This window comes from Lasioglossum baleicum, unplaced genomic scaffold, assembly GCF_051020765.1.
Source record: "Lasioglossum baleicum unplaced genomic scaffold, iyLasBale1 scaffold1422, whole genome shotgun sequence".
Taxonomy (NCBI): Eukaryota; Metazoa; Arthropoda; class Insecta; order Hymenoptera; family Halictidae; genus Lasioglossum; species Lasioglossum baleicum.
The window spans coordinates 1-14,400 of record NW_027470481.1 but is presented as its reverse complement, the minus strand read 5'-3'; the positions used below and the strand labels follow the sequence as shown (position 1 = coordinate 14,400).

At 34.9% G+C, this 14,400-nt stretch overlaps 3 protein-coding genes across 3 annotated transcripts; 1 reads left to right on the top strand and 2 right to left on the bottom strand.

The window, feature by feature from the left end:
• Positions 1-316: 316 nt before the first annotated feature.
• On the bottom strand, positions 317-3,021 carry LOC143220670 (uncharacterized). The gene is made up of 3 exons (XM_076446278.1): positions 2,910-3,021; positions 1,640-1,804; positions 317-630 (listed from the first exon to the last, which is right to left on the bottom strand). The coding sequence occupies exons 1-3, from the start codon at positions 3,019-3,021 to the stop codon at positions 317-319; spliced, it is 591 nt and encodes a 196-aa protein (XP_076302393.1).
• Positions 3,022-3,870: 849 nt separating this feature from the next.
• On the top strand, positions 3,871-5,886 carry LOC143220672 (uncharacterized). The gene is made up of 5 exons (XM_076446281.1): positions 3,871-3,939; positions 4,044-4,299; positions 5,338-5,495; positions 5,583-5,650; positions 5,751-5,886. The coding sequence occupies exons 1-5, from the start codon at positions 3,871-3,873 to the stop codon at positions 5,884-5,886; spliced, it is 687 nt and encodes a 228-aa protein (XP_076302396.1).
• Positions 5,887-6,146: 260 nt separating this feature from the next.
• On the bottom strand, positions 6,147-14,172 carry LOC143220671 (uncharacterized). Its single transcript, XM_076446280.1, has 4 exons — positions 13,974-14,172; positions 6,708-6,789; positions 6,587-6,633; positions 6,147-6,310 (listed from the first exon to the last, which is right to left on the bottom strand). The coding sequence occupies exons 1-4, from the start codon at positions 14,170-14,172 to the stop codon at positions 6,147-6,149; spliced, it is 492 nt and encodes a 163-aa protein (XP_076302395.1).
• Positions 14,173-14,400: the final 228 nt, after the last annotated feature.

The following is a 14,400-nucleotide window of genomic DNA, read 5'->3' as shown; positions in this document are numbered from 1 at the left end:
CGCGTTATTTCTTATGAAATACCGATGGTCGAGTTTCGTTCATCGACTAGTTCCACGAGTATCTTTACAATTTCGCTCTAAGACTACTGTTCACTCCGCAAAATAATCCCTACTTTCCTTCTTCAGGATACTATATATATATATATATTTCTCTCCTCTGGCTCCTAAACACCGCTTCATCTCTCTCGTGAAAAAAAAAAAATTCATCCAAGATAATTGACCAAAGTTTCTGCCCCAAAAGGAAGCAGAATTTTCGAAAAAATTCGCCGATTGGTTCAGATTCGCGATAAGAAAGTGCACTGATCGCCATCGATGCTTAATTGGTTAGGTAACCGCTTAATTCCTCGTCGGATCGCTTGAAATCGACTATGTAGCTACAGCTGTGCACGGAATGGGGCGTTCTTTCTTTGGGGCTCAAAATCGAGCGCAAATTGCCATCGCAATTCAGGTTCAAGGACATCTCCCTCTTCAGCTCCATGCATCGACCGACCTCGTAGTCCATATCGATCTCCTTGCCCATTCGATTTTTGGTGAACAACAGCTCCAGGCTGTAAATAACGCTGACCAACTCCTCCTCTAGCTGGGGATCGCAGGAAAACGAGACCATACCCGGCTCGCAACCGGGAGCGCCTGTTGAATCCATGAATAATTATGCGTTAATGCGTCGTGTTTTGAATCGATAATTCACCGAGCGTTGGAGGTGCTCGAGGTCCTCCTCTTTTTATTTTTCGAATTCAAAAACGGCGAAGCGGGGACCAACTTGAACGAGTTTTGTTGGGGGACCCTAGACAAAGGATCCTGAAATATTACGATCTTGGATACCGCAAGTAGTTGCGAGTATTAAGGTATTGAAATCAACGGTAAATATGTTAGGTCATCACATAAATTCGTTCTGTAGCGGTATTTATATTTTTCGTCGCATTTTATAAACTATATCGATGGGATAACGTGTTTGCCAACGAAATAAAAAAAAATCGTAGAACAGAAGGTCGACTACATTTTTTCTTAATATTTAAAGGTTTATTCGACACGTATAATTTTATATAGAAGAGTAAAAATCAGCACGAATTTATTAGATGATCTACTAGTAATATTTAACCCTTTGCGGTCCGAATTATATTTTAATTTTGTTACTAGCAACCCTTATAATTTTTATTTTAAATTTTTTATTTGGAATTTACTCCGACTAAAAAATAAGTCAATTTAAATAAATAAAGAAAGGAAAAAATTCGATTGAATGTCAGTTTTATTTATACTATCGTTATACTTTGTAATTTTTATATGTGTTGAAACAATCTCTTTGACCATAAAAGGTTGATAAATATTATAATACAGTTGATAATAATTAACTGTAACCAATTCGTGGATTTGAAATAATTTACAATCACATCTGTGTTATTTAATGCCATTTTTAGTAATGACGAGTGAATTAGATTAACTGGGATGGGCGTGTATCGATCATGTGAGCTATTTTTACGTATTATCATTTCTCCAAGGATCCTTTGTTTTTTAACGCATTCGCTTATTCGATTATTCTTCGAATCTTATTTCGTAAATGTAACCGCGTAATTATAGTTGCCGTAGTCAGGTGAGATTATAATTTCGAAAGTATGGCAATGTTGTATTCGTTGTTAATAACCTTGGGTATCCTGCACTGTCTCCCAGCGAACCAGCGCCTCTTGCAAAGGTTTGTATAGCTGTCGTCGGTTAGGACAGCACCAGTTGGCCACTTTAGCATCCAGTTGCATTCTGTCTTCGATGCCTAGCTGGCTCCAACTTAGGAACAGCTGCTTCAGTCGCGGCACTGTCATAGAACCCCATCATAAATACGCATCTATGACCAGTTTACACTCATCAGTGATCGATGTAGAATCGGTGTTAATAGTCGACATCGGAAAATTCGAAATCGGCGATGGAAAATGAATTGCTATATCGCAGATCTCCATTTATTCGCGTAACAGAGAATTCGAAATATTTCAATTTATCGATATCATCCTAATTTCTTAATCCTACTTTTTTCCTTAATTATTCCTGGATACTGTGTTTCTATGTTCATAAAATTTCGAATAATAAACGTATAAAATTTATAGTATTTTTAGAATTTAATTAATGCGTATACTAGGCTGTATAGTAACGAATAATTTCCACAAAAAATTACTATCTATTATTTGATAGGATTATTTATAATCGAATTTGATATTTTAATCCATCTTGTGCCATAATTTCCGTTTTACAATCGAGAAAACAATTTTTGTAGTAAGGATTTCCAAATAAGCATTTCTCATGCATTAAAAAAATATTTCAAAAGGAAATTTTCATTAATTATTGTAACTGAGGTCATTGGTGATCACAATAGGTTAGGTTAGGTTATTTAATTTTGCAAAGTAACCTAAAATACTTAATATTATAAAAATCTCAAAAAGAAACTAGCAATTGGTATACTTTTCTATTCCACATTTAGACCGATATTACATCGATATATACTATCATAAAATTTGCATTAAAATTCGAAGAAATTTCCAAAAATCACATTTTCACTAACCCTTGAACGATATGATCGGATCACGAGTGACCTTGACAGTTTAAGTTAGGTTACGTAATTTCGCTTAAAGCTGCAAATCAACTTAAACCCATAGAATTACGTGAAAATTCCGAAAGAAGAAAATTACCAACTGACATGCTTTATCTTACGTTTAAATCAACATAACTCATGCATATTATACAGCACGATATAATTCGTGTATGAGAAAAAAAATAAGTCCTAAAGTCAGGGACGATATTTATTTTTCGAAACTTAAAATTTCATGAAAAATTTGGGTTTTCTCTTTTTTCATTTCATAAATGGAGTGTCGAGTTTAAAATTCGCCAAGCATTCGGAATTTCTACAAAAAAGAGGGCTAAATACAGACCTTCGGGTATCAGAACGAATATCGTGTCGCATATTTGCTCGAAGACAGATTCTTCCATCGATTCATCTGCGTCGTTCTCGTGGCTGTCGGTGATCGTGGATTTAGATTGCATTGCGCATTTTCAGCCCCGAGGGAATTCCTGTCATTTTGTCCACGACACGCGAGTGGAACGGAAAAAACAAAACGTCGCCACCTTTGTGGGCAACTTCACGAAAAAAGGAGCCACGATCGTTATCCCCGGGCCCTCGTCGAGTTCACCATTGATCGAAAGTTCATTATCTCCGTGTCTACGAATAATATTCGTACGAGACCGTTCGCAAAATCCTCCAACGATCGCCGGAATTGATTACGAATTTACGATGAATTTATTTGCGTTGCGCGTCTTGCCTGAACGCATCGAGAATCTCTTATTTACCGATTGCGACTATCGATGGCCATATCGTTCGTTAATTTTGTTTTTCCTCTGACTTTTTCAGATTAACGTGTTATTCACGTTTTTCGAAACGAATTCTTATCAGTCTTTTATGCCCCGTGTTTTTTCTTTTTAGGTTAGGATAGAATTTATTTTAAGGACACAGAAGTTTCTCAACTGCGAGTATTATTCGATAATGGAAAACCACGAGGAATCGAGGGTAAGATTGTATTACTCGAATGAATTTTACAGGTTATGCGAAATTTCACCGTCTGAACGTAGCGTCGAGTGTAAACCAACCTTCAAATCACGGACACGAACCTTCGGGGTTCGTGTCTATTCTAAACGCAATTGTCACGATAATTGATCGAAAAATTAATTGATATCGTGTTCGAAAAAAGCTTCGCTAGACGAATCGAAAAATTATAGAAGGAATATTTACCTCCGAAAAAAAGGATTTTTCATGTTCCAAGGGAAAATTATTTAATTAAAGAACGATTGATTTGATTCACGTCGGTGTGACGCTTTCGAGGTTTAAAAGGTTCCAAAATGGAGGAGGAAGAATACATGAGCACCGATTTGCGAAGAAATCTGGAGGAATTCACGAGAATTCGAGATGTGTGGGAAATTTGTTAATTATATTTTATCGCTAATTATAAGTATCTTCCTTTATTTTTCTGTATTCGAATCGTATATCCTTGTAATCTTCCAAAAATCGATAGGCGTATCTGGCGTTGAAAGTTTACTGCGAAACACAGGAAGAGGCATTGTCGATTGAGAAAAAACATTCTGAGAAATTGAGGGAGAATTTGGAGAAACTTTCCAACGCTTTCTTGCTCCTCGAGAAAAGGTACAATTCCAACGTGGAGAGATTGCAAGCTGAGAATGGGAATTTCCGTAAAATGATCGAGGAATTGAGAGAGCAGTGTGATCATCTGCGTCTCGTCAACGTTGATCGCAATGGATCCGAAGAACAAAGTAAATAAACGATCGATTTTCATTACGATTTTGATCGATCATTTCCGCGTTGCAATTTTAATCGATTAGAATGTACTCGATATTTCATTATCGTTATTATATACGCGTAGAGGAAATTATCAAGCAAGGTGGAGCTTAATTTATCGTAATGAGGTATTAGTCGAGAATTATCGACTCTGTTATCACATAATCGCAGATTTGTCATTAATTAGAATCGCTTTCTCATTGATCAATCAGTTTAAAGTTCAGTGTTTACGATTTTTCATTTGCGACTCGTGATTGCTAGTTCATTTACATACGCTGTGAACGTTTATGCAAATGAGTATTTTTGTACAGGATTGGAAACTAGATAGGATTTGTTTATTTTGACATAATTTTTTCTTCAACGGTTTTTCGATATTTTAATTGTGTTAATTATATTTTGGTTTTGTTTCGTTTAATTGTATCGACTCGATTAACGTAGTATTTATTTGATAATGTATATTTGCGTATATTCTCATACTTAGTATATTTTATTTCTTTTTCAGTGTTTAAAAATTCCGTAAATAATATCGGATATTACAAAATAAACATGGTAGACGTACACATACTTTGATATTGGTAGTTTATTCTGTTTTGTAAACAAATTCTCTATTAGTCACCGATTAATATAAAATTTCGTACATTATGTAATATTGTATGTATGTAACATACAGAATATTATATATTATGGTCTGTTATATAAAATATGTTAAATATTATATTATATAAAATGTACTAAATTGCATATACAATGTTACATTTATATAAGATATATAATATTTATACGTAGTAAATAATATTGTATAATATATACTATATTATATATCGTATTATTTACATACTTTATCAAAATATTTCGACACATTTTAAATACTCCAGTAAAAATCTTTTATCTTTTATGATTTATCAGTCGTTACCAGTTATCGATCTGGTTGCCAATGAATTGAAGTTCACTAATCGTTCATGTTTACCATTTATTCCATAACAAATAACCGTTACGCGTTATTTTCAATACAGTATTCAAATTGCAAGACGAACTGGAAGTTTTGAAATCGCAGCTAGCCATACAGGAGGAAAAACAAAACGAAGACATTGCTGTGCTGAAGCAGCAACACGCAGATGAAATACAGAGGTATAAAGTGTTGCTGCAGAACGCGAAACAGGGCTCCATTTATGTAATTAAATATTTTCAACTATCCAGAATAAGTGACGTGGAATTTATTTTAAAAAATTGTATATTACATATTTTTCTTTTCAATCAGAATAAAGCTGCGAAAAGAGGGCGACTAAAGAATTCAGAGAGAAGTAATATGTATACCTCGTGCTTTAGGTACTTTTTAATTACCTTTTAATTAATCTACGTGTTGCAAGATAAAATTCGTATAATTAAATTTATTCGGTACTTTATTGGTAGTATGTGTGTCTTATAGATGGCCAAAATTGGACGTAGAAAAAACGAATGTTACGCCTATGGAAGATGAGGTGGAAACCGGAAATGGGAACAGTGGAGTAAAGAAAAGGAAATTATTCCACGAGGACAGGGCAATCGTAGTGGATATTCCGTAAAATATACGTGATTTATCATGTGAACGTTCGAGACAAAATTAATGGAGCGTTTATTAAACATTTTGAATAATGTGAGATACATTAATTTACTCGCGAAGTTAGCTACTGATTTTCGTATACTCGGGTAAATCAAACTAAAAATAATTTTTGGTTCGATTCTAAAATTCTTAAGTAATATACATATATAACACATAAATAATCGACGATGTTTACAAGTATCAGAGATAGATTTAAGAAATGTTTCACGTCTTCCTCGGAGATTATTTGCTGATCTTTCGATTCAGCGAGTTCCAGCTGTTCGTGTAATCGATTTTTAAATGTCCATACGTGTTAAGATCGAGTTGAGGTGGGGGAACAATTTGCACCATGTATTTCTCTTGCTCCATTGATGGGTAATCTCGTTGCGTATGATAATCTGGAACATCTGGAGAAAAATAAATTACAAAATTAGAATGACAATTCAAAAAACGTTTAAATACGAAAAGCTACGATATTACGAGTTAAAACGAGATAATTGGGCAACTCAATGATAAATCCGATAATTAATTAATTCATCATAATTTAATTATATCGTATATCGATAATTGTATATTATTTATTTAACGATTAATCGGTAATTATTTTTTAAATTGTAAATTAGAAAGTACATTAATATGAATCTAGAAATCAGAAGATTGTAAAAATATCCCTGATTTCCTACCTAACTCTATAGAATCCATTGGTGGCAGGCTAGTGTCGACGTTAGACCTGAAAAAAGAAAGGAACGATGAGATCACGAGATAGAAAAAAGAAAGACGAAGAAATTTCTTTGTTAAATATACCTATGAAGCTCTCTCATGGACGTTGATTTGCACCTGTGTCTAAATCGCCTATGGTCTTCCATGATCTCACCGTGTCTCACTTCTGAAATATCGAAAAACTGATTAAAAAGATCGCCAAAATAGATTATCGAACGGAACCACTTGGAAGCAACGAACAATATCCCTTTCAATTATTTACGAGGAGAAAGTCCATGATAAAATTTCACACGATTCTCTTAATAAAAGCGACTTTCTCGAAGCTTAAAAACATCGATCTTCCTGTTGCTTATCGGACATAGAATCGATTGTATCAGGTCCTTCCATAAACAACGTCTTGTTTGTATATATAATTGTAAAACGTGAATAAAATATTATTTTTCTAGGACTATGCTCCACTTTCTGCCTTTTTTTTTTTAGTTCTCTTCTTGGAAAATTGTGGACTTTGGTAGAAAAAATTATTTGGGTTCTAAGAATTTATAAATTTTTCGCGGTATTGCATATTTTTACTACTTGTCAATTTTCGTAATGATTAAAATAAACGATGATTCGTCGATGTAAATTGTAAAAAATAGAATCTGTGATGTAACAATACCAAATTACACGGTTTCATTGTACTTAATACCATTTATAATCACCGTTTATTAACATTATGAAACAGAACACCTTTCCAATTCATTAGTCTCGATCGTTTTTATGTTCATACTATTCGCAATTCTAATCGATTTGCAGTGCGTCGAAATTTCTAATTGCCGTAAACTTCCCGTTACAGTTTAATTTTTCGAGTTATATTCGAAATCAATCTGTTTCCGATGACTTCTCTTAATTTTATTAAAATAAATTCACTATTTCTAAATAAATAAATTTAAATAACGATACTTGTAAAGTAACATAATAAAATTTACACCGGATATTTGATCGCGACAGACAGTTTTGTGGGCATATACGTGGATAATACTATACAATATATGTAATTTGACAATGGGTCGTTGCAATAATCTCAGAAATACATACAAATTCAACGTTTCCTTTATGGTGTTTTCGTGACGATATTGCTTCGAGTCCCCTATAACAATCTCTCTGTATACTTCGAATACACTTACAATTCTCTCACGAATATGCAACCCCGCCATTAGTCAATTACACAATGTCACCCGTGCGAAATCGCGACATCACGTCTTTCGCCTTCTCGGAGTCTAATACATTAACCCTTTATAGCTTCCTGTCTGTGCACGAACCGTCTGCAAACACGAATTCTAAACTCTGGTACAAATTTTCTCCGAAGTAACTTGCTTTATCTCTTAAACGAATTTCCTAAACGAAACCTAGTGTATATTTTTATTCATAGTCTCAACCGCGAAAAATTAACACGTTCATCTTAGAAAATTCCTGCAAATAGCTCCGAGGACGTAAGAACCCTCTCGTCGTATTTCCATTACATATTTATTTCCAAAAGCGTATAAAATATTCTATACAATGAAAAAGAAGGTCTCAGGTCTGATTCCTCGATTTTTTAATCCCTCGAGAGATCAACCGGTCGTTAGAGTTCACCTGGTCCAAGGTCTCATGACATAATCCTGGCTAAAAGTATTAACCCTTTGCACTCGGCGATTTTTTAGTTATAGAAGAGTAGAAATTTACAGATTTTCTGGTATAAAACTGGAATTATTTTTTTGAGTGGTAAATAAAGAATCGTATAATAATTAACATATCGAATTATTTGATTCCGATATTTCACATATCATTAACACGTCGAATTATTTTATTCCGATATTTCACATATCGTTATATTATCTTAAATTTGATATATTAATTAACATGGGTCTTTGAAATTTCATGGTACCTTCGCCATTCGAGTGCAAAGGGTTAATTTACGACCTTGCCAAGTCGTGGTCCATGTGATACCGTGAAAAAATTCCGGCCCGGTTATGTGTTCTAGGAATGGCGGCTTATTTTCCAGGGAAATTAGCTGCAGATCGCTCATGGTCAGGTATACTGGTCCCGTTGGTTCGATCGGGTAATCCTTCTGATTAACGACCGGTTACGTGGAGGTCTTCGCGTTTAATAGGCTTGACTTTAATCCGCTGGCAATCGAACAGGCGGATCCGACGCCCACCGACGCCTTCGTCTGCTTTTCCTCGCGGCGGGCTCGCAGGGTCGCGGGATTCGGAACGAGGACGTGGAAATCGCTCGCGATGACACGGAATTTCGTTCAGACGATCTCTGGCTCAGCTGAGAGAGTTTGCTGCCTTTTTCTGGAATTTTTTAAGCGGACGTTTCAGGCTCGAGAGAGTGAGCAGAGTTTCTTCTCCGTCTATTCCTCGCGAGATATCTAGCTTGCTTGATGACAGACGCCGATTTGGCAGGCTGGTTATGGAATTATTTAGAAAGTCGAGGAATTCAGATTAAATTGGGAATTTGTTTACGATGAGGCATAATAGGTTTGAACCGATGCATGGTAGAAGGGAGTGAGCATAGAAAATTGGCGAAAATAGTGTTAGAAATTCTATTTGAATTTCGGTTTATGAAGTTGTTATGAATGACAGGATATGTATGCATTATGATTTCTAATTTCTTCTGCGAAATGTATCGAGTGTTATCGTAACATCGTGATACGTGCTAAACAGACCTGCAACTCGCGTTTATTTTGCATGCAAACATATTTTACGGCTGAATTTACTTTACCTACTTTTTAAAAAAATACTTATAACGACCATTTATATAGAACATTGAGATAAGTAACGATAATAAAATAAAATGTCACAAGGAGAACAGAAAATTTATTCATTTTTCTATGTTGTTTATTAAAGTTTGAAATATTCGAAAGAATATGCGGTTAGTCTGAATTAAGTATTAATATTATTATTAATGTACTAGAGAATAGAGAAATTTATCGTCAAAAAGGATAAGAAAAGTTGTAAACAAAGGACCACGAGATTCAAAATTTCTGAAACAATCATTTGACAGAATTAGTCTATTATCTGAGAAATTTTCTTCTCTTTTTGGAATTTTTTTTTAGGTTTTTGGGGTTAAGGAAAGGTGACTTACTTCCTTATCCAATTTAAGCTAGCGTTAATTATACGAAAGAAAAAGATAACGAAGAAAATCAGAAACAAGCACCCTATGGACGTGAGGAATAAAAAGGAAAACATTCTTCGATCATTTTCACTATATTCCCAACTGTGTCATTTTTCGATGACTGTCAATTTCCACTGGCCTTCATTCCGCGGTCGGTGTTGCGCGAATGAAGTTGTCGTCGTATCGAGAATCTATTTTATTCGCGGGTGAAAGCAGAGGCGTTCGAAAGCCGTTGAAAAATAATGATAATTGCGTGTCGAAGTCGTGCGAGGACGTTCGCGACACTAGCGCTGCGTGTGATGATCCAACACGGCGATAGGGACTTTCTAGGACGCGATAGAAATCGTGTCCGAGTTATTGCAACGTGTGACGAACCACGACAATGTTCTTGCGACAGGCTTTTGTACTGACCATCGTTCTCCTGTATTGGAATCGATTAATTCATTCCAATTGCCTTTGTCGTCTTTCCAACATCGGTGTAAGAGGTTACCAGTCAATAGTCCCCAATAAATGATGTCGAATTCAGTAAGTACTATTAACACATTGCGTACCGATCACGAGATATTTCTTTTCTTTAAAAATCGAACGTTGAAGACGGATCACGAGTTTTCTCGTTTTTATTTTTTTTACAAAGCACAAATCAGAATAAGCTGGAGTTAATGTCTTATTTGCGTTACTAAGATAATAAGGTCTCTTTCATTTTTACACAGATAGTTTCAAAATAAACTAGATATTGACACGCTTAAGATGTAAAAATAGCCTGTTAGTATAACCAATAGATCCATGCATATCGTCTTGCTAAGTGTACGTTAAAAGTTGCTATTATCATCCTATATTTTAAAATATTATAAAAATGCTTTTATTTGTAAGGAAACAACTTTTAAAAAACATCGGTGTGTACTTTACCAGACATTACACTCTAGAACTTGAAAAAAATTATATATATTAAATACAAGGCAAGGTTTAAAAAACATGTAATAATATAGAAGTATATTAAATGCGAATTCAATGCTACACGGATAATAGTAATATGTTTATACATGTTTTCTACTTCTTAATTATAATTGTAGAACGCTTAAAATGTGCGGTCTTTGAGAGGTTTTGTTTTTTTTAAAGCGCCGTACGCAATGTGTTAAGTTTCGTCGCATAAACGAAGAAATATTTTGAACTGATGTATAATACGAGTACTGTAATTTAAAAAAACAGGTTGCTGTAGGAATGGTTAATTAATTTGTAATTTTTATATTGTAAAATGTATCGATTATTTGATATTTCCTTTGCGAGATTTATACAGATCGTTTGAAGGTGTATCGACTTCTTCGATCATAAATGGAATCGAACATTTCTTCCTCTTCCATGATACAGTTAGGTTAACGAGTATACAGAGTAGTTATACAGAATAGAAAAATAAATATGTATCTGATGCTCTTGAATATTATAGTACATATTTAGTGAGTAAAAATTTGATTTCACGTTTAGAAAATGTATTTATATTTGCAAATCCATTGTTATTCGGGGCAAGGTTGAACGTCATTTTCTTTTTTAACCTATATTTTTCGACTGCGGGAAAAAACCTTATGTTCTAAAGATTTCACGTAATAAAACTTTCGATTAGAAAATTTACGATTCCCTTTTACTGTACAGCCGCTTATAATCAATTCCATTTCTACCAGTCACTTTCAAGACACACCCAAGCGGTGTAACCATGCGAAAGATTTCAATGAACTGTTACAATCACTCGTGACCGAATACGTTGCATTTTGAAATAAGAGAACATTCCGATGCACTAATATTCTACTACATCTTACATCATTCACCTAAAACAATAACATTGCCTTTCAGATAGGAAAACATATTAATATAATTATATATCTACAAAGAAAAAGATGTATCGATTGACCATAATAATTATTGATACAATAACAAATTACGTAACAGTATTACGACTAAGCGTGGTATTAATTTAAGGACGGATATTGTTAGTAGGTTAAAATGCAGGTTAAATAGGAAAATGGAGTTGCATCGCTTAAAGGAAGAAACGGTTCGTTTGGTGCCATCGGCAAGGTCCAGTTCCTCGTAACTTGACCATTAATGGAATTCTTGAACCGGACCCGAAACGGAAGTGCGTTCTTTAATCAAACGCATCGGCACGTGCAGCGCCATTGCAACGCGCCAATTACATAACCTCTTCGATTCGTAACCAAGTCGTTGCGTGCAGGAATATCAATTAACGAACCCCGAGATCGGCGAAGAGAAAACGCACCCGACCACGACCTGTGGTTTTCGATCACGCATCTTTGGCTTTATTGTATAGCCTGCGTTACGTGTGTCTCTGATTTTTAACAACTTCAAGGAAGAGAGATTCAGAGTAACTTAGGTTAGGTTAGACATCACAGTTACGTTATTAGTAATGACAAATCGAAGTTTCAATATGGCTTTGTAACTATCTTTGGTTTTATAGTCAACTATAGCCTGCGTTACGTGTGTCTCTCATTTTTAACAGCTTCGAGGAAGAGAAATATAGAGTAGCTTAGGTTAGGTTAGGTTAGACATCACAGTTACGTTATTAGTAATGACAAATCGAAGTTTCAATATGGCTTTGTAACTATCTTTGGTTTTATAGTCGAGTATAGCCTGGATTACGTGTGTCTCTAATTTTTAACAGCTTCGAGGAAGAGAAATACAGAGTAGCTTAGATTAGGTGAAACATTACAGTTACGTTATTAGTAAGGGAAAATCGAAGTTTCAATATGGCGTGCTAGGCTAGGAAAGAACTTTACGCTGTAGGAACTTGATTTACAAGATTAGGGGCCAGAGTGAAACAGATAACTGTTAAAATGATTAGCAATTTCTAATTTAATCGGCGAGATCTAAGAAACGTGTAATAATCGTGTATAATGATATTATTTGGATAAGCTTGAAAATCGGGCCAGGAGAAATCTGCAGGAAATGGTGATACAAATCGTTTAGTTTATTTGTTTTATAATTGCAGAGTCTTGAGGAAGATTTAATGAATATTTAAAGTGTCTGAAGATGTGTATCTTCCTTGAGACGTGTTTCCAACCTCGTAACAGAAAAGGAATAAACGGTATACCCGGAAAATACGGCGAGCTAAATATCGACGGGGTGAAAGCGAGTGAAAATCGGTATCACGGTTTTCTAATCGTGTATGTCGGGTTGGGATAATTACAGACATGATTGTGGGCCTAGAACTTCGGTTTTTCAAGGTTCAAATCAAAGTGGAACGTACCTTGTGCAAGACCTGTTAGAGGACTGATTCTAATTCAGTGTTAGTATCGAATATTCTCATTGCTGGAAATATTAAAATAGTATGTGAACGTATTAAAAGTAGAGTATAGTATTGCCTGAAATAAGACACAAAGGAATCTGAATGATCAGAGATCATAGATTATTAAAAGTGATTTAACGTCAGACCAATCTCTGAGATATATCGTCTTTTTTTTTAATCATAGCAAGACCTTTCATGTTCAACAATAGAGCAACACGAGACAGATAATCACTAGGGAATTATCTATCATAGAACCAGTTATTGGAGCAATATAACATACATGTCAGAGAACCGAACCAGCTACCAAAGACTATTCAAGCATTTATTCAGCGCCATTAAAGTAAACTAGAAACGGACTACCCCGTGAGAGAAAATGAGCTACATAATGAATAGTTAAACTAGAGTAATGGTATAAAAACTAAATTAGGTATAAAAATTCTTTAGAACAGAGCCATCGCAGAAATTAGCTATGCAACAACCTACATTCTGAAGTGGCCACTAAAAAAACGATCCCTCAGAGAATATGTCAAAAATTACTCGTTAGAAATTGAATTAACAAAAGAATATCTGATCAAAGCTCATTAGGTTCCTGTCAAAGATCCGTTGATCACAGAATCGACTATATAACCGATTATAATTGATTATAAATTAAATCCACAGTGATATATTTATCAAAATGTATTCAGAAGTAACTTTTACTAAACCCCGTTTAAGATCCGTTAATTAAAATTGACTGATCATAAGTAAGTTATTTATCAAGGTACTTCCACGGTCAAAGAAGCCAATCTACCAGAGAAACACTTCAGAAAATAAGGTAACTTTCCTCTTGGAAACAGTTTCTGTTGTTTCCGTCTCCAATTCACCGGAGAGGCCCCGATTCGATGGGTGGTGAGGACCGTCAGGGAAAAAGCAATTAATCTTACCAGAGAGAGGCGCGTAGACCGGAAACGGGGCGACGTAATCCGGTACCTCGTCCTCATAGATTGGCTGATGATAGTAGCAACTATTGTTCGTCGGTCTGGCTGGTCCACAATACAATTCTTCCACGAAAGCAGGCGCGTCGTAGCCAGGCTCTTTTACCGACGACGAGTACCTGCAACGTTTGTCAACTCCTTTTGCCATTTACACGCTAAATTACTATTTCTAACCACGAAACGTATTATCCCGAATAATTTGCAACGATTCTCTCATTTTTTAAATTAATATATATAATATTTTATACTTAAATAGTAGATCCAAATAAACTTGTAACCGCGTAACGACTTGTAGTTAAAGACAAAATGCAAATGATTTGTCGAAATTTCTTAATTATCTCGTGTGTTGTACTTTAATCTCATCATGGAGAACGAT

Coding starts and splice junctions, on each gene's coding strand:
- LOC143220670 (XM_076446278.1), bottom strand. CDS start 3,021: ATGCAATCTAAATCCACGATCACCGACAGCCACGAGAACGACGCAGAT. Junction 1,805..2,909: donor ATTCGTTCTGATACCCGAAG/GTCTGTATTTAG, acceptor GTTCTATGACAG/TGCCGCGACTGAAGCAGCTG. Junction 631..1,639: donor GACAGTGCAGGATACCCAAG/GTTATTAACAAC, acceptor TGGATTCAACAG/GCGCTCCCGGTTGCGAGCCG.
- LOC143220672 (XM_076446281.1), top strand. CDS start 3,871: ATGGAGGAGGAAGAATACATGAGCACCGATTTGCGAAGAAATCTGGAG. Junction 4,300..5,337: donor CAATGGATCCGAAGAACAAA/GTAAATAAACGA, acceptor TTTTCAATACAG/TATTCAAATTGCAAGACGAA. Junction 5,496..5,582: donor CGAAACAGGGCTCCATTTAT/GTAATTAAATAT, acceptor CTTTTCAATCAG/AATAAAGCTGCGAAAAGAGG.
- LOC143220671 (XM_076446280.1), bottom strand. CDS start 14,172: ATGGCAAAAGGAGTTGACAAACGTTGCAGGTACTCGTCGTCGGTAAAA. Junction 6,790..13,973: donor GGTCTACGCGCCTCTCTCTG/GTAAGATTAATT, acceptor TCGATATTTCAG/AAGTGAGACACGGTGAGATC. Junction 6,311..6,586: donor AATGGATTCTATAGAGTTAG/GTAGGAAATCAG, acceptor ATTTTTCTCCAG/ATGTTCCAGATTATCATACG.